Source organism: Anomaloglossus baeobatrachus, chromosome 6, assembly GCF_048569485.1.
Source record: "Anomaloglossus baeobatrachus isolate aAnoBae1 chromosome 6, aAnoBae1.hap1, whole genome shotgun sequence".
Classification (NCBI taxonomy): Eukaryota; Metazoa; Chordata; class Amphibia; order Anura; family Aromobatidae; genus Anomaloglossus; species Anomaloglossus baeobatrachus.
The window spans coordinates 79,572,924-79,593,365 of record NC_134358.1 but is presented as its reverse complement, the minus strand read 5'-3'; the positions used below and the strand labels follow the sequence as shown (position 1 = coordinate 79,593,365).

The 20,442-nt window shown below is 42.8% G+C and overlaps 1 protein-coding gene across 1 annotated transcript in view; it reads right to left on the bottom strand.

The window, feature by feature from the left end:
* Positions 1-15,017: 15,017 nt before the first annotated feature.
* SDC2 (syndecan 2) overlaps positions 15,018-20,442 on the bottom strand; it is a 127,331-nt gene continuing 121,906 nt past the window's right edge. The window contains exons 3-5 of the mRNA XM_075316233.1: positions 19,060-19,202; positions 18,522-18,630; positions 15,018-16,147 (exon numbers count right to left, since the gene is read on the bottom strand). Of these exons, the coding sequence (XP_075172348.1) occupies positions 15,984-16,147; positions 18,522-18,630; positions 19,060-19,202 (416 nt within the window). The 3' untranslated portion in view covers positions 15,018-15,983. The remainder of the gene's footprint in view (positions 16,148-18,521; positions 18,631-19,059; positions 19,203-20,442) is intronic.

The window sequence follows — 20,442 nt, the reverse complement described above, 5'->3', positions numbered from 1 at the left end:
TAGTGGCGAATGGCACCTGGGTGTGGAACGCCGGCAATGATGGAGACGACACAGGGGCTGCGGTCAAAGTTCACTTTACTCACTGCGATTGTCGTCACCCTTGGAGTGCCGGTTTCCACTGTGATGGGCCGCAGTCGATCCCGAATAATTCGGAGGCCACCACCAGTGTTGTGGATTCAGAGATCTTCCTCTTTGCGCTATGTGGTGAATCCCTGTGACATAAAGCTCTACAGGGACTCCTGGTCTGTGTTAAGTCTTGTACCGTCTAGCAGGCAACGTGAGTCCCTTGTTGGGCCGAACCATGGTCCCAATTCCTTGCTCTTTCTGCTGCTATGCCCCGGGTACTTGGGTGGGCTTGGAGACGTGCAATCCCCTCACCTGGCGGATTCTGATGGTGAAACGTTAAGTATTCACCACTGTAGGGCTCCGCACCCTGACTGCGCTGGTCCTGAGGGAGCAATCAAGCTCTCCCCTTAGCGACCTTGTATCTCCTGCATCTCTCTATGTTCCTCTTTGTGAATCTTCTCTTTCCCTGAGGGAGCTCTGAAGCACTCCCCTCAGCGTCGGTCTTGAGGGAGCTCTCAAGCACTCACCTCAGTGACCGCGTTTCTCCTGTCCCAGACTGCTCTCTGGTGAATATCTGTGTTTCACCTTACTTCCCCAGTGCTGCCCACCTCCCAGGCCATTGTCCTAGCAACCAGAAAGTCCCAGTGGGAAAGCACCTAAACTGTGGGTGTTTTGTGAATGTGATAAACACCAGTGAATAACCTCCTCCTTACCCGGGATGAATACTGCACCTTAAGTGAGATACAGTACCCTGTGGCGACTGAAGCCCCAGGGGCGCCACATATTTTTAATTAAAGTTTAAATAAATGTCTATGGATTTTACCACATACGGATGTCGGTTCCTCTACTTTTTCTGATTCAAGACGAGGACTTAGCCTTGCTGTACATGCCAGTTATATAGGATGAGCTAACAATTTTCCTTTACTAATGCTTTGTGAAAGTTCCCTCTAAATTTATAACAGCATCCAGTCTTTTTGGGTAGGAGTCGATCAGCATGGCACATCTACAATTGGCGATCTTTGCCCACTCTTCCTTGCAGTAGCACTCCAGATCTGTCACATTGTGAAGGCATCTCCTGTGTACGGCGCCCTCTTCAGGTCGGGTGCAGAATTTCAATTGGATTCAGGTCTGAACTTTGGTTTGTCCATTCTAGAAGTTTGATCTTTTGGCGAAGTCATTCTTTTGTTGATTTGGAGGTGAAATACCTCTTCAGCTTTTTAGCAGAGGCCTAAACTGATATTTGGAACTGTTCTTAATTCCATCCTCCTTGACATAAGCCCCAGTTCCAGCTTCCTCCACCATGTTTTGATGTGTGTATGGTATTCTTTTGATGATGTGTTTGTTTTGCGCCAAATATACCTTTTTCGAATCATGGGTGAAATGTTCAGACTATAGCACATTTAGCCACATACTTTTGGCTAACGTCATGCAGATCTTAGTATACCATAGCTGGGCTTGGAAGTTTTCAGGGGGAAGCTGGGCAGCAGAGGCAAATGTCCCACGGGCCGCTCCCCCAGCAGTTGTACAGGGCCGCCTTTTTCTTCTTCTGCATGCTGCTTGATGGCTTTCACTTTAGCAGACATGGCAGTGCACTGTGCAGCCATGTCTGCTAGTAGTGATGTAGTTGGGACAGAACACAAGCAAAATTAAAAGCGCAGTGCCGAGATTGCCGCATCACTACTAGCAAACACAGTGTATTGTAGGTGGCCATGTCTGCTATTCACTTCCACATGCCTGCCTGAGATAAGCTGTTTGGGGGACCAGTGAGGAAAGTTAGCGAGCATAGGCAGATTATAATGAGGGGAATCTGGGCTAAAGCCTGATGCCCCAGGCTCCAGGGGGGTCATGGTCAGATTGGCCACATTATGATGCTTGGGCTGGGAGCTTTCTTGGCGCTCCACTGCTGGAAATATACTGTGTGTCCACCCATATCCTGTCCACCGCCATTAACTTGAGAACAGCGGCAGCTATAGGCCTAGAAGTGGTGTCTAGGTATAGTAAAGTAGCTATGCGCTACGCAATGAAACCACCTATAACGCCACCTGGTGGAAAACAACGGAGTTAGCATTTTTATCTCAAAAACGGAACAAGATAGAGAAAAAAGTGAATTAAAAAATTGTAGGATATCATCAATTCAATAGGAATCGACACCTTGTATACAGAAATGCCATGATTAGAACAAGTAAAACTCACAAGGCTGCGGACATGAAGCGATACCTCATGGAGACCTTCCTACAGGTCATTGGGTACGGTGGTTGTGTGGAGTGGCCTCCACGTTCACCTGACCTCACCCCATTGGACTTCTTTCTGTGAGCTCACATCACACAGCAGGTGTATGCGACCCCTCCACCAACATTGCAGGACCTACGACAACGTACCACAGATGCTTGTGCAAATGTGTCACCTACCATATTGCCCAACGTGCAGCAAGATACAGTATGCTGTGCAGAATCCAGATGTGCATTGCAGCTGACGGTGGCCACTTCGAGCATCAAACTTAAATGAACGCCATATGCGTGACCAGCATTCAATGTTTTTGGGGGGTCATGGGTTTCATATCATAGCATTTCTGTATACAAGGTGTTGATTCGTATTGAATTGATGATGCCCTACAACTTTGTAATTCACTTTTTTTCTGTATCTCATAGTATCATAGTTTTTAAGGTTGAAGGGAGAGTCTAAGTCCATCTAGTTCAACCCGTAGCCTAACATGTTGATCCAGAGGAAGGCAAAACAAAACCCAATGTGGCAAACAAGTTCCAATGGGGAAAAAATTTCCTTCCTGACTCCACATCCGGCAATCAGACTAGTTCCCTGGATCAATACCCTGTCATAAAATCTAATATACATAACTGGTAATATTACATTTTTCAAGAAAGGCGTCCAGGCTCTGCTTAGATGTTAGTAGTGAATCACTCATTACAACATCATGCGGCAGAGAGTTCCATAGTCTCACTGCTCGTACAGTAAAGAATCCTCGTCTGTGATTATGATTAAACCTTCTTTCCTCAAGACGTAGCGGATGCCCCCGTGTTCCAGTCGCAGGCCTAGGTGTAAAAAGATCTCTGGAAAGGTCTCTGTACTGTCCCCTCATATATTTATACATTGTGATTAGATCCCCCCTAAGCCTTTGTTTTTCCAAACTAAATAACCCCAAGTTTAATAACCTGTCTTGGTATTGCAGCCCACCCATTCCTCTAATAATCTTGGTCGCTCTTCTCTGCACCCTCTCCAGTTCAGCTATGTCCTTCTTATATATCGGTGACCAGAATTGTACACAGTATTCTAAGTGCGGTCGCACTAGTGACTTGTACAGAGGTAGAACTATATTTTTTTCATGAACACTTATACCTCTTTTAATACATCCCATTATTTTATTAGCCCTGGCAGCAGCTGCCTGACACTGTCCACTAAAGTGAAGTTTACCATACACCCAAGTCTTTTTCTGTGTCTGTTTTGCCCAGTGTTCTACAATTAAGTACATAATCATAAATGTTGTTTCCTCTACCCAAGTGCATGACCTTACATTTATCTACATTAAACTTCAATTGCCACTTCTCAGCCCAATCCTCCAATTTACATAAATCTCCCTGTAATATAAAATTATCCTCCTCTGTATTGATTACCCTGCAGAGTTTAGTATCATCTGCAAATATTGAAATTCTACTCCGCATGCCCCCAACAAGGTCATTAATAAGTATGTTGCAAAGAAGCGGGCCCAATACTGACCCCTGTGGTACCCCACTATGAACTGAAACCCAGTCCGAGTACGTACCATTAATAACCACCCTTTGTTTCCTATCACTGAGCCAGTTTTTAACCCAGTTACACATTTTCCCCTATCCCCATTATTCTCATTTTATGTACCAACCTTTTGTGTGGCACCGTATCAAAAGCTTTTGAAAAGTCCATATACACAACATCCACTGCATTTCCCTGGTCCAGGCTTGAACTTACCTCTTCATAGAAGCTGATCAAATTAGTTTGACAGGATCGATCCCTCATAAACCCATGTTGATACTCTGTCATAAGGTTATTTCTCTTGAGATACTCCAGTATAGCATCTCTCAAGAAACCCTCAAGGATTTTACCAACCGTAGAGGTTAAACTTACCGGCCTATAATTTCCCGACTCAGTTTTTGTCCCCTTTTTGAATATTGCCACCACATTTGCTATGCGCCAGTCCTCGCCAGTATCTCGTTCCATTTTCGAGATAAAAATGCTAATTCCGTTGTTTTCCACCAGGAGGCGCTATATTGCATAGCGCATGGCTACTTTACTATACCTAGACACCACTTCTATTCCTATAGCTGCTGCCGTTCTCAAGTTAATGGCGGTGGATAGGATATGGGTTGACACACTAGAATAAAGACAGAGTGGATTTCTCCTATAAAATATATTACAAAGTTGCTTTTTTCTTTTGTACTATTTTTTTTTATTAAATGAATCATTTTAATGTTTAAGTCCTGCTTTAGTATTTAACCAGGGTCATACATGGTTTAGCACACGGGTCTATAGCTTGAATTGCTCTGGATGTAATGATAACAAACATGCACTGTTTTATTTTAGTTTGATATATATATAAAAAGCATGTTTAATGGAAAAAGAAAAGTCATGCATTATTTTGAAACATTTTTTTACATTTTATTTTTTACATTTTATCCCATTCTTTCATTTTATCCCCTTCTTCTAGTTTTACAATTAACACCATATAATAATTTTTGCCAAAACTTTGTACTATTTTTTTCCATGGGGTTCTCATCTTGTCGTAATGTCCTCCATCCTGTTCCTCTTTTCGTAGTAATGTGTTCCATCCTGGTCCTCATCATGTAGTAATGTCCTAGCCTGTAGAAATGTTCCCATTCCGTAGTAACGTCCTTATCCTGGCCCTCATCCTGTAGGAATGTAACTGGTTCCCATCCTGTAGTAATGAGCCCATCCTTTTCCCCTTCTTCTAATAATGTGCCCATCCTTGTTCCCTTCTTCTAGTAATGTGCCCATCCTTGTTCCCTTCTTCTAGTAATGTGCCCATGCTTGTCCCCTTCTTCTAGTAATGTGCCCATGTTTGTCCCTGTAGTAATATTCCCATCCTTGTCCCCTTGTAGTAATGTGTCCATCATGGTCCCCTTGTATTATTGTGCCCATCCTTGTCCCTGTAGTAATGTCTCATCTTGGTCTCCTTGTAGTAATGTGCCCATCCCGCTCCCATTTTTGTAGTAAGGTGTCCATCCTGGTGCCCTTATTGAGCAATGTGCCCAACCTGATCCCCTTCTTGTAGTAACGTGTCCATCTCTATCCCCATCTTATAGTAATGTGCCCATCCTTGTCCCCTTCTTGTAGTAATGAGCCCCTCCTGGTCCCCTTCTTATACTAAAGTGCCCATCTTTGTCCCCATCCTGTAGTAATCTGCCCATCCTCATCTTCTAGCAATATCTCATCCTATAGTAATTTCCCCTTATATGCCGTTCTTCATATACACATAAAAAAAAAAAAAAATTCTCACCTATCCTCCATTCCCTCGGTGTCCTCTTTTCTGCTGCCTGCAAGCCCGTGGACCCCTTGATGTTCACGGCTAATGTAGGGGCAGTCACCACTTTATTTCATTTGAATGAATTGCTGGCGCCATGCAGAGAATCTCCCTACAGCCCTAAACCAATGGCAGCCAATGGGCAATCAGAGGCCAGCAGCTGACGTCATATTGTCAGCTGCTGCCCTGTGATTGGTCAGCGGCTGCTTTTGGTATAGCTGTGCAGAGGAGCTTATCTACGCATCGCCAGCAATTCAGTCAAATAAAATACAGCGCTAACAGCAGCGGCCCCTGCACTGGCCGCGATTGTGAAGGGGTCCACAGGCCGCAAGAAGCAGCCTGAGGGGCCGTGTGTTTGAGACCTCTGGTTTAGCACCAACTACCAGATGTACTTTTTTTTGGATATATATTCATATTAACATTAAAAATTCCTTTAATTCAACTTGCATAATACACAATCCGGGTGACAGGTGTTGTGGACATTCTTCCTCCGGACCCCACAATCCATTGATTATTCTGTTTTTCAGCACTGGACTGTTTAATTTTTGTTCCATTGGAAACTTCATCTTCGCATTGTGAAAGAATGAGAAAAATGTAGGCATCTGTCAACGGCGCCCATGAAATATTAGCAGGGGCATGGCAGACTTTGTCTTGGCAATATCAAGAATGCTTGGGTTGAAAGAAAGGCATAATGTTTAATAAAACAGTTTCCGTTCCTGTGTTATGAGAACACTTGAATTTCACTGGCTCGTCTGGCGCTCGTCTTGTTTTTGAACCGCTGCTTTTACGCTGTATCTGATTGAGCAGATTGATTATTTTAATTGATGGCAGTCTTTCCGTATAGCAATAAATTATTGAAGTAACAGGTGGAACTTGTTCATGTGGACGGTGACAATCACTGATAAAACCTGTGAGTTAGCCCTAGCTATGGACTTTAATTCTCTAAAGATGGGCAAGCGCGCGCGCACCCCTGCTGAATACGAGGTGCTCGGGTACTTGGTAAGTATCAAGCACAGGCTCGCTTCACTGAATGATGAGTGCAGGGAGCGAGTAGTTAGTGAGTACTGTCCGCTACTCGCATATTCGTTACGAGTAGAGGGCACAGTGTAAAGTCAATGGGAAATACTCGCTAACTAGCGAGTAACCCGAAAGCTATACTATTCGCTACTCGCACGAAAAGTACAGCTTCCGTGTTACTCGCTACTTACCGAGTATTTCCCATTGACTTACTAGCATATTCGGTACGAGTAGCGGGCGCAATGTAAGTCAATGGGAAATACTCGGTAAGTAGCGAGTAACACGGAAGCTGTACTTTTCGTGCGAGTAGCGAATAGTATGGCTTTCGGGTTACTCGCTACTTAGCGAGTATTTCCCATTGACTTACATTGCACCCGCTATACGTACAGAATATGCTAGTAACGGACAGTGCTCACTAACAGCATAGCGAGTACAAATAGTTAACTACTCACTCAACACTAAGAGCCACTTGAAGTCTCTGAATGGCTTTTTGGATGTAGTGTCCAAAAAAAAAAAAAAATGTAAAAAACTCACCCGCCTCCCACCAGACATGCTCCGTTTAGGACTGGCTGTATGTGGCCGGAGAGCCGAACTGCCCCACTAGTGACTTCCTTTATACTCGTTATTCAAGTTCAGCTCTTTCAGAACATCTGACTTATCCGGCTCAAGTAAGGAGCAGCAGAGCATTTTAGTGCTCGCCCATCACTGATTATAGCGGTTTTCATTAGTCATAATGCAATAATCAAATATTTGCAGTATTAAAATTTACTTTGAAAGGTAGATGTTGCATTGTAAAGGAGTGTGTGAGCATAAACTGACTGTTCACACCAAGCACAGGGGCTCAGTGCATCTACACACTTAAGAGTGCGTGCCCATGATCAGTGTTTGCAGTGTTCTGGACACAGAATGTTTCAGCTGCATCCAAAACACTGCATTGTACAGTACAAGCATAATGGACAGGATTTCTACAAATCCCGTGCCCCCTGTGCTTGTTTTATCCGCAGCAAACACTGACCTGTGGTGCGTGTTTCCAGGCTGCAGAATGTCAATTGTTTGCTGCGGATTTGCATGCGTCCTCCGTAGGGAGAACACAAGCGAGACCACAGTGCACTGAACCCTGATCATGGGTACGAGCAGTTGCATTCTCCTGCAAAGACTCGCAGCCCCGCAGGTCAGGACCCGCTGCATCTGTCGCGGGGCGCTGCGCTCACCACGCTCGGGTCCGGCGCTGCTGCTGCTTGGTGGCTCGAGTGGTGGGCCGGATCCGGGGACTCGAGCGGCGCTCCTCGCCAGTGAGTGAAAGGGGGGGCGGGGGGTAGTTCGGTTTGGGGATTTGGTCCGTGACGCCACCCACGGGTTGCGGCGAGGTTTGGCACCACCGCTGCTATTGACGGGGATCCCGGGAGCGATGGTAGGGAGCAGCTGGGATGTGTCTCTCCCCTCCGTGGGTAGGGGGTTGGTGGTCCCGGGGCCCGGTGAGGTGTCGGAGAGGCAGGGTTGGCAAGGTGCAGGGTCGCTTGGACGGCTGGATGGACGGGTCCCGCAGCCGACTGCTGTGACTTCTCCCGGACGGTTGGTGGTGGCTGCCTTTCCCTGCACCTTTGTGTATGTTCGGTCCCGATGGCTTCCCACCGGTAACCCACTCCCCAGCGTGTTTATGTGCCGGAGGAGCCCATTTGCCCGCAGGCTCTGGCCCTCGGAACTCTAGCTGTGGCGGTAGCTGTATTTCCTTTTGCTGGTTGGACAGTTGCCTTAAAATCGGGTCTTGGCTGTTCGGAAACCCCTGGGGTTCCGGTCACTGATGGATTTGACCTATTTAATAGTGACTCCAAGCCTGGTCGGGGTCCGCAGGCCCTGCCGGTTTGTGCTGGCTTCACTTCGCTCCCCGGTTCGGTACCGGCGGGCCACCGCCCATCCCTACGGTTCCGCGTTGATCCGCCTCTCCTGCAGACGGCCACCACCGTCTGCCAACCTTGCTCTCGGTGCCCGGGCCACGTACCCGGACACAGTCAGTTTGCTCCTCTACTACCACTTTACTCCTCACTCTTCCATTTCCCTAACTGAACTACTCTGACTTCCTTTTCCCGCCTCCAGGACTGTGAACTCCTCAGTGGGTGGGGCCAACCACCTGGCTCCACCCCACCTGGTGTGGACATCAGCCCCTGGAGGGAGGCAACAAGGATTTTGTGTCTGGCTGATGTGCCTATCTCGAGGTGGGGGTGCATGTTGTAGTACCTATGACGACCTGGCTAGTCCAGGGCACCACACATCCAGGACGCAGTGAGTCCTGATGGTGGGCACATACCCTTACTTTGTGTCTCTTTGCCATCTTCTTTGATTGACAGCTATAGCTTTACATGGAATCTGTCAGCAGGTATTTGCTATGTAAACTGAAGACATGTTGTAAGGGTTAACACTGAAAATTCAGTGATGCCTGTCTTGTCAAGGTTCAAACTGTTGTTTATTTGCTATGTTTGTTTAAGTACCAGGATCCTTATCATTGCTCGACTACCAGCCAGCCTGGCAGGCACGCCCCCTCCTCTGATTGAAACCTGACTGTATGTACAATCTCTGCTAGATGGTTAAATCTTAATATTTTGATTGGGTTAGAACGGCTGCACCCAGTAATAGCAATACATCTTTGAATTGGGGAATCATTGCTTTGCTTTCTTTCATTAAGGGTCCTGCTGAATTCTTTAAAAGGAATCTGTCAGGTCAATTTTGGGCACCATACTAATACCTAGTAATCTGAAATAGGGCTTGGGAAGCCATTTCAGGATATGTAACTTATTGCTGTACGTTGCCTTATTGGGTTGCTGTAAGCCCCAGAAAATGTATTGTTGCGTGTCAGCTGTTAATGCAGAATTAATAGTCCCCTCCCATCCTCTGCCCATAATCCCACCTATCACTCTGCACCCAATTGCTGACACTGGCACAGTCAGACTGCAGTATTACTTGGCCGGGGATCACATTGCAGTCCTCAGACTGGCAGACTGCTCTCCTGACCAGAGCGTGACCGCTGCAGAGAAATACACGGTATCCCGCTCAGGTCAGGAGAGTAGACGGCCAGTCCAAGCATTGCGATGCGATCCTCGGCTGAGTAATACAGCAGTCTGACTGTACCCAATCACTGACACCAGCGCAGAGTGATGGGCAGGATTATGGGAAAGGGAAGGGGTGAATATTCATTTTGCATTAACAGCCGGCGCACAACTATACCTTTTCCAGAGCTTACAGCAACACAACAAGGCGACGTACATCAGTAAAAATTACATATCCTAAAAGGGCTGCCCAAGGCCTATTTTAGGATACCTTTAGTATGGTATGCAGAAATAAACCACAACTAGGGCTTATTTTTGGAATAGGGCTTATATTTTCAGCACACTCCAACAAGCCCCCAAAATTCTTGCTAGGGCTTATTTTTGGGGAAACCGTATAGAGGGACTAAAATTATGTTTTATACTAGAAAAGACACCTAAAACTAGATGTGGAGTAGCAGTTGGCAAGTAACAATTAGTAAACAGATGCACTCAACAGAAAAAGAAAAAATTGTTGCACACAGTTCCCCAGAATCATTATACAATAGTAGACTGGTGTACTAGAGGCATTCAGGATTATTCATAGGCATGCATAGCTTCACCCAATAGGCGATTTGATAAATGCATATGGACATGTAGCATCATGGGTGAAGCTAAACGGATAACCATAAGGAATGTACAGATTGTACAATGGATCATGACAATGCTTTGTGCACAAACAAGCATTTTTGCTGTCAGAAGAAATATTTCTATAAGAGAATACCTCCATAATATGGCATTCTGTGATTTTCGCTCTTCCCCAATGTATAATTAGAGGTATGCAGGACCAGATTTGCTGAGCAGCGTGGGAAGGCTAAAAGCTCCATAGTAAACATTTGTATAGAACACAGTAGATCTTGTGTACAACCATGTTACATTCTGCAAATACTGCCCTCATGAAAGTGACCAATGATCTTTTGACCGCAAAATATAATGGTGACTACATGTTATTCTTCTTGACCTCGACACTGTTGACCACCATCTCCTTCTTGCTACGCTCCACTCAAATCAGCCTAAAGGACAACGCTCTCTCCTGGTTCTCTTCCTATCTTTCTGACCACTCTTTCAGTGTATCATTCACTGGTCCTATGTCTTCTCCGCTTGCTCTCACTGTTGGGGTCCCTCAAGGTTCAGTCCTTGGCCCACTTCTCCTCTCTCTCTACATGGCGCAAATTGAACAGACCATCAGCAGATTTGGCTTCCAGTACCATCTTTATGCTGATGCCACAAAACTATACACCTCATCCCCTGACCTCACCCCGCTGTACTACAGAACACCAGGGACGGTTTGTCCACAGTCTCCAACATCATATCCGCTCTCTATCTGAACCTCAATCTTTCCAAAACTGAACTTCTCCTCCCACCATCTACTAACCTCCATAAACCTGACATCTCCCCCTCTGTGTGCGGCACCACAATAACTCCTAGGCCGCAGGCTCGCTGTCTGGATGTTATTCTTGACACCGATCTTTCCTTCACCCCCTTTATACAATCTCTCGCCCGCTCTTGTCGCCTGCACATGAACATTTATAGAATCTGCCCATTTCTCACCATGGAGACAAAAGAAACCTCACCGTGGCCCTGATCTATTCCCGCCTTGATTACTGTAATTACCTATTAACTTGGTCTAACTAGACTCTCTCCTCTACAGTCCATCCTTAATGCTGCAGCCAGGGTCACCTATCTGGCTAATTGTTACTTCCGTTCTGTGCCAGTCATTGCACTGGCTGCCCACAGATTATAGGATCCAATTTAAATTGCTTGTTCTCACCCACAAAGCTCTCTACAGTGCTGCACCCCTTATCATCTCTACCCTCATCTCTGTCTATCACCATACCCATTCTCTACACTCCACAAGCGACTTTCAGCTAACATCTGCACTAATCCAAACCTTTCACTCCTGGCTCAAAGACTTCACACGAGCTGCACCAATCTCTAGAATGCTCTACCCCAATAAAATAGGACGAACCACAATTTACACAATTTTAGACGCTGCGTAGAAAGGCGTCTTTTTAGGGTGGTCTAGCACGTTACCTAATTGAAGTCCTTTCATATACAGCCCATTCACTCTTTCTCTGAACATAATTCTCAAACTCCACTGCACCCAAAAGCATCACAAGGATTGGCTGGTGACTGGTTCATGCAGCCTTTATCTCCCACTTCTTCAAGATGGCTGGATCAACATTGTAAATGAGCACCTGTACCTTGTGTCACCCCCCCACCTCACCCCATTGTAGATTGTAAGCTCTCATGAACAGGTTTGTCATTTTTGCTTTAATTATTACATAATCTTCTATAACTAACTTATGACTGTTTGTATATGAACCTCCTGAATTGTAAAGCGCTGCGGAATATGTTGGTGCTATATACAGATTATTATTATTATGTGCATGAGGCCTAAGATAGATTATCCCTGGTACATAACATGGATTGTGGTTCAAGAATTTTGTTCAAAATATGGTTTTCAGCCTGTGAAATACATATTTAACCCTTTAGATGCAGTTATCAAATACAACCATGATATCTAAGGGTTCAATAGAGGGGCTAGGGTTTCCTATGCCAAGCCATCAACTCCTCATGCACCATAATCAATGGATACAGATGGGATGTAATGGCAGCATGAGGCCTACAAGGAGACTTGTAAATGGGTATAGCAATTTATTGTACAAGTGATGGCTGACTCAAGTCCCCTCAGTGTAAAAAAAAATAAATAAAATAAAAAAAAAAAAAAAGTAAAAATTGGTGTAAGTTCAAGAAGAATACATGATGCACCCCCAAAATAGTACCAATAAAAACTACAGCTCATCCCACAAAAGCACAACCCCTCATCTCTATTGACAGTTAAGTTCATGGGTCTAACAAAAATATGTCAATAAGCCAAATTAAAACAAAAAACAACATTAAGGCAAACTAAAAATGTAGAAAAATGTAGAAAAATGTATTTTGCCCCTCTTTCCCAAACACTATGCTGAAGTGTAGTTTCAATACACAGCTCCTTTAGCAGCTGCTTTCAACTGCTGCTCAGCACGATACGTACATTACATTCAAACAGTCTATGTATTGATCTTTTGCTATCTGAGCCTCTTTGCTCCATACTTGGAGGAAATCCTGTATGCTGAATATATAGTCTTTGGATTTCTGCTCAGCAGCAGTTGAAAGGAGCTTCCAAAAGAACACTTATAAAGCACTTAAACATGGTGTTTCAAGAAGAATGTGGCAAAAAAAAAAATCATAACTGTGCAATGACTGTAGAATAACAATAACCATCAACCATCAATACCAAATAAGTAAATAAAATAGAAAAAGCCAACAATCCTGAGCCTCTAGAAGCCCCATAATACAGTAGTTTTTCTGCATTCCCTTTGATGGACCTGCAGAGTGATGAGAAATAATGACACGTAAAAGTCACCATTAGGCCACATGTTTTTTTTATTTAGTAGTGTTTATGTTCCCAAGTTACATTTTAGGTCTATTGATGTAAGACTACAAAATTACCAATATTTTTTCTGTGCTTATAAAATACCAACATTATTTTTTTGTTTACTGTCATACACTCTGTAACACAGTCTGCAACAATTTACATGGAATCATAGGCACTTTAAAGGCTTAAAAAGACTTTACAACTTAAATGCATGGTGAAAACGACAAAAATTGCTCTTGAAACTCCTAGTCGTACCTTCAGAAAAAGTAATATAATGGGAAGGAGTTTTTACAGTGGCCGTGGACTTCTGCAACTTTGTCAGAATACTGTTATAGTCTTTGGCTCATCCCCATTGTCCATACCAGGATTAAGCATCCTGTGGCTTTCCGGCTCCTGAGGAGCCTCTTATTGTCTCATTCTGGTTCATCACATATGTAATACATTAGTAGCCAGATTCACCCGCACATCATTATATGCAATGTATGACTGGCCCGCTCCTGTACAGGAGTTGGTAAAGGTGCATCCACTCCTAAAATGAAATAAACATCATTTCTAAGGCTTGTGTTTGGATTGGAGAGAATAAATTTCCATTACACCAATATCATACCTTATAGAAACAGCGTGTCCTTTGAAAGGAGCAGACTTAAGTGTTTTGTTGAATTGCAGCAATTACATTTTTGCCATTGAGAAGACGTAATAAAGATAAAAATAAAGTACCTGTCTGAAATTACACCGCAATCATGTCTATAACTATTATCTTTATTTCTGAAAAGCTGCGTTACGCACACAAAAAAAAAGCCCAAAACAAAAACAAACAAAAAGGTGTGGACAAACTAAATTCTCCCAATCTCAGAAAAGGAGGAGGAAAAAAAGAAAAAAAAAAAAAAGGGTGGGAACTAAATTCTTCCTATATTCCCCTCCAAAAAAAGTGAGTAGGACAAAACTATATTCTCCCAAACAAAAGAGAAAAAATCCCAACAAAAAGGAGAATAAAATAAGGGAGCGGACAAAGTAAGGAGGAGAAAAAAAAGGAAGGAGACAAACTAAAAAGGGAGGAGAAAAAAAAAAAAAAAAAAAGGTAGGGGACAAACTAAATTTTCCCAATCCCAAAAAAAGGTGAAAAATGGAGGGGACAAAACTAAGTTCTCCCAATCCCAACAAAAAGGAGGAGAAAAAAAAGAAGGGAGGGGACAAACTAAATTCTCCCAATTCCAACAAAAAAGGAGGTGAAAAAAAGAAGGGAGGGGACAAACTAAATTCTCCCAATCCCAACAATAAAAAAGGAGAAAAAAAGAAAGGAGGGGACAAACTAAATTCTCCCAATCCCAACAAAAAGGAGAGTACAAACACTAAATTCTCCTAATCAAAAAAGACAAAAAAAAAAAAAAAGGAAGGGACAAACTAAATTCTCCCAAATACCCGAAAATGGAGAGAACAAATTATTTATTTATTGGGGGCTGGGGCGGAGTTGGAGGGGACTTCCACTCATTGCTACTTTGTAACCTTGCAAATATTAATCGACCACTCGGAAGCTGGGGTCTTCTATAAAACGTTCCTGGCACTATGAAAAAGTTTTCACACAGTGGAATTTTTGGAAATTGACTATTGCAGCCAAAGATGACAAATTGCCAAAGTGTCAGATCCCATTTCCCCCACTGTAAAAAGAAAATAGGATCCCAACTCCAGCACCTCCACCAACTTAGTGTTCTAATTTGGACATGAAAACGAAGTGACTGACCTTGGAACAAAATGGGGAAAGAAAAAAAACAACCCAAAACAGAACAAATGCAAAAAAAGATACAAGTCAAAAAAATATTGCAAACATATATTGTAAACAAAAATAGAGCTTTTATTTACTCCTTTACTAAAAAAAAAAAAAAAAAAAAAAAAAAAAAAAAAAAAAATCAGTATAGGAAGAACGACTGTTGAGACCAGAAAAATTCTCGCCACTTAAAAATACCATAATTTTAATTTTTTTTTTGTAAATATTGTTTTGTAGCGTGAACTTGAAAAAGTGAAAAATGTAACAAATTCTCTCCTGTAAACCTTAGTGATAACGTGCGTACTGCAGAAAATTCCCCCCAAATTTCCAAACTCCGATTTCACTTAGGAGAACATGCACCTTTAAAGAGTAGCTTACTACTGTAACTGCTTGTGTACAGCTATTCCTTTTCTCTTTTTACATATTAGTCAGCATAAATCGGTCAGAAAGTACACTGAAAAAAAAACAAAAATAAACAAAAAAAAAAAAAAACAGCGGAAGTGTAAAAAAATGAATATCATTACACAGATTTATACAGATTTCCTTTGTTTACATAGGAAGAAAAAAAAAAGTACATTTACACTATTATACTGTATATCTGAATTTCTAAGACAATTGCACCATGACAACTACTAAAGGCATTTATTTTGGAAACAGATAAATTAATGAAATAGAACTAAATTTTGAAAGATCCGAGACATGCTAAAAATATTCAACAACCTGCCATAGACCCGACTATTGAAAAAGAAACCGTTCTCTTGGGTTGGTTCGTATGTTTATGCATAAAGGTCTGAGACATCTTGGTGAAAACCAATGGTCTTAGAAGATAATACTCTGCCCACTGCTACCCACTCAAAATTCTGGGATTTTTTTTTTTTTCCTTTTAGTTTTTTTTTATATTAATGAATACATGAAAAGGGTTTTCATTTTTTTTTTTTTTTTTTAATACAATGGGATTTTTTCCTCGTATTATAAAGTTGCCTCCGAGGCTCTTTAATGGAAAAAAAAAATGAAATCTTCATTATTCTATGCAAAAGCTTTATTTAAAAGAAAAAAAAAAAGAAAAAAAAAATAAGTTCAGTGATCTCATAAAAAGAGACACTATAGTAGATTTTATGCATAAAACTCTTTAGTTGGTGCCTTTTGGTAGACAGCACTGGATGGTTTTCGTTCTCCAAGGTCGTAGCTGCCTTCATCCTTCTTTCTCATGCGGTACACCAGCAGCAAGATTAAGAAAACGGCAAAAAGGAAGCCGATGCCTCCACCCGCAATGACCGCTGCAAAACAAGATTAGATGCACGTTATCTTAGACACAGGATTAGTCTTATGGTCGGGACTCCAAATGCTACACTGAATGGTTATCCTTCATGTACAGATTGTCCTGCACATGACAGAGTAGGAAACCAGTGTTCTAATTTTCTGCAGGACTACCCACTCCCCACCACCTTAGGTGCATCTACAAAACTTCTACAACCCAACACGTACAAGGGATGTCCTACTTGGGAATGTTTATTAGGCTCTGTTCTGGTTTAGATGCACTTTCCAATCTACACCAGTGGTCCCCAACTTGTGGCTCACAGGCCCATGATGTGTGGATCACGGCGGTCTTCATTCTTGGTGCATAATCACCAGGCCTATCAAACAGCTGCGAAGAACATGTCTCCAGTCAGTGACGTTTGTGAGTAGCACCACAGAGTAGAGCAAATCTGATGGAGTGTGAAAGCGGCTTTACGCTCAGTTCCTCTCCCTGTTCAGTGGTCCCGTTGGGGCTCCCGCCTGAACCCCCAGCAAAAAGGGGTTGACTACATCTGGTTGACCACCTCCAATAAGCATATAATCCCGAAAATAGTGCACAACAGAGCACATGGCGACTGTCTGCAGCATTACAGTCAGTAGCCCCATCAGCGCATACGTCCGAAACCCGTTTTGCGGGGGGTTCGGATGAAAGCCTTGATGGGGCCACTGAACAGGGAGAACACATTGTGAAAGCAGCCCAAGACCGGTGTCACACATGCAAGTGACTCGCGCGCGAATAGAGATGCCTCACTCGTCACGACCTGCTGTCTGGAGAGCAGCAGGCCGTGCTGGGTGATGCGACTTAATACTCGCAAGTGTGACACCGGACTAATGTAGGAACCCCTGGTACTTTGTGTACCGCCTAGGTGTAATTTGTGGGAAAAGCTTTTTTTATTATACCAGTAAAGGGGTCTTTTGATGTCACTACTGTGAAGGGAGTAGGAGGACACGACCCTCTATCTCAGAGCTGAATGTGGCTTTCAAGCCCAGAAAGGTTGGGGACCTTTGATCCTCACCACTAACATGTACCACATAGACACAGCATATAGAATAATATAGAAGGATGGACTTCTATCTAATTGTGAGGACTGAAAGGTGGTCATGTAATCCTTGTTCATTAATTTACCCTAACAGCTACATCCATACAAGCCATGGTGAGATTACTTTCCAAAACGCCAGCAGCTGATTAACTGTCGAGTTCTAAGATGATTACACCTGTTTTTACCAATTCGTGCTTTGTGATCCTCACTCACCAATTCACACTGGTAAAAGTAAAGTTTGTTTCTGAATTTGGAGAGCAGTTCTAAATAAAATTGAGCAAAACAAATCAGGAACCATGGTTTGGCTTTCATGTCCAAACTTCGTGGTACCAGACTAGGGCAGGTGAACCTTCCTAGAGTGGGCACATACCAGCATCCTGGACATTTCTTGTCACTACTGCCTCAATTTCACTTGAGGCATGCTATATATGAAGAGGCCTAGGCACATCTTGACATTGCAAGGGCTAGTGATCATAAAAGGTCTCAGTTATTCTAGTTCTCAATGTCTAGGTCCACCTATCAAGGAATTCTGACGTATATTGGTGATGAGGGACCTGGGAATCTTTGTGCTCAACCCTATGTCTGAATTCTCCATTTACTGTTGAGAGGTTTAAGGGGTTGTCTGGGACGTTCACATGGATAGCCTATCTTCAGGATAGGTCATCAATGTTTGTTCGGTAGTGGTGCAACACCAACCCAGCACCCTCGACGATCAGCTGGTCCTGGGGACACTGACAGAACTACTCAGTTGTGAAGCTAGACAATTGAGTAACTTCAGCCACTAGTGGCACCGGGAAGAGCTGATCGGCGAGGGTGCTGGGTGTCACACCCCTACCGATCAGACATTGATGACTTATCCTGAACATAAGCCATCAATGTTAAAGTCCTGGACAACACCTTTACATTTTGGAAGCTTGTCTAGCTACATGACTTTTGCCAGAAGGTTGATTTCTTTAGTTCTAATCCTCGATTGACCCTCTGAGCAGTCAAACTGATGCCAACCGGTCACTCTCACTAGAATGTAGTTTTTCTTGCCAGGACTGGAGTTGGCTCCAATCCATAAAAAGTTACAGTGGAGTGTGGCTATTCGCTACAATGACCCTCAAGATGTTAATGAACACATTTGCAGTCCCCACATGCTTATCCGGACACAACAGTCTCTTTGGGAGATATTTTATCACAAAAGTAAAATAAATTGGCTATACAAAAAAAAAAAACTTAAAGTGTATCTATTGTAGTAATGTCAAAAAAATTATGAGAAAACAAAAATAAAATCAGTAATCAATACACATTTATACCCAACTTCAGTACTCACCTGCAAGTACTTCTGTTCTGTGGAATAGGTTCTCTGACTGCTTCTCTGTGTACACCTCTACCTCAGAGTTACGTTCTAATAGTTCTTTATTACTCTTTTCCACAGGTTCCTAAACAAGAAATACATACTTATTCAACAACGTGACATACTTATTCAACAACTTGACATAAGTGGCTGAGCCCAAGAATTTAATTCTTCAACTAATGATGGAAGAACAAATTGAGCAGCCTCCGGTGGCCAGTGTCCGTATACGTGATACCGGAAGGCTGGTGGACACAGGTAGGCGACTAGATGAGCCACTTACATTTCAACACCAAACACAAATATACCAGGAAAGTTTTTATTTTTTTAGTCGAGATGATGAAGACTGTATTCCTTTGTAAATACAAAGTGGATCTATCACTTTTGAAAAGCTGCCCCTGCCATATTGCAAGATAATGTTGATGGACCACAGAGCCAAATGCCCAAAAAAATAAAAAGAAAAAAGAAAAAACTATGTGTCTCAAAATGAACCACGGGTTGGAGAGAATGGATATACCTCTGGATTGACGGCTTGCTTTGTCTGCATCTTTGGCGTAGTCATCTCCACTACTGGAGCATCACTGGTTGGTAGATCTTCTGGAAGAGCTTTAAGGGTCGTAAGTTGTACTGCAGCATCCTGGTCATCAATGTCTACAACGCCTGAAAAAACATTACCGTGAATATTAGAAAAAATTTTGTGATTCATAGACATTTAGTACAAATACATTATAATTTTTCTACATGGTCTCATGGATTGAAACAATCATCATGGTCCTTATGCTATAATCTCATCCTCATCAAAATCACTAATGGATATTACATGGTCATTTTACTTAGGCCTCGGTTCCACTTGCATTTTGCACAGACGAGCGCAATACGATAAAGCATTTGACTGCACTCGCACCAGTGCAAAACTATGGGGCAGTGTCCATCTGCAATGGATTTCTCATGCCATATCGGCATAAGAAATGATCGCAGCATGCTGCGTTTGGCAGCGACTCTCGGCTCACACACCCCCATACAAGTCTATGGAAGCGTGTGAAACATCGCCCTGCACTTGAATGTCATCCGGGTGCAGTGCAATGTATGAAGAGACAGGCAGCGGAGGAGATTGGGAGAATGTGCTCCCTCCTTCTCCACAGCTGTGATCTGATCGCAACATCGGACCACAGTTGCATGACCCTCGGCTGAGGGTCATTAGCATATCGCTTCCAATGCTCTCGCACATGCAAGTAAATTCGAGGCCTTATAGATGAATTTTGTGAGCATTAAGAGGATTTGTCCCCCTTATGTTTTGTTTTTTTTTGAGGTGGTGAAAATAAACATTTTCTAGGCTTTGGGACATACGCATACACTATAGCATTTTTTTAAAGTTTGTTTTTGTTTCCTATAGCTGTTTGAAAGTTGTTTTTTTTTTCCCTGAATTTGTTTTTTTTTGCAGTCCTCTGATTGGACAGTGCCTGGTTTGAAGTGAATTTCATCAAGAGCCGCTTCAAATAATGGACAAGACACTTATTTTCACCACCATTTTTCAAAACCAGACAAAAAAATACAGAAGTGATTGAACATATGAGCAACAAAATGGATTTACTGTAGAAATAAACAAAAGGAACAGTTTCAAGCTATTTTGGAGCAATTAGTCAGGTTGTTTTTTTTTTTTTTTAAACTGATCTGCTCTCTAAAAGCTCCATGTGCGCATGCACGAAGACTTCTGGTTCTGTGCCACAATCCTTCCAAGGTTTTTTTTTTTTTATATATATATATATATATATAAAAAAAAAAAAAAAAAAGCCACCAAAACAATAAGAGAACTAAATGGTAATATCTGACAATTATGCCAGAAGTTCATGCCAAAATCTTGTGTATTCTGTATGCCTTGCACAACATTAAAGGGGTTATC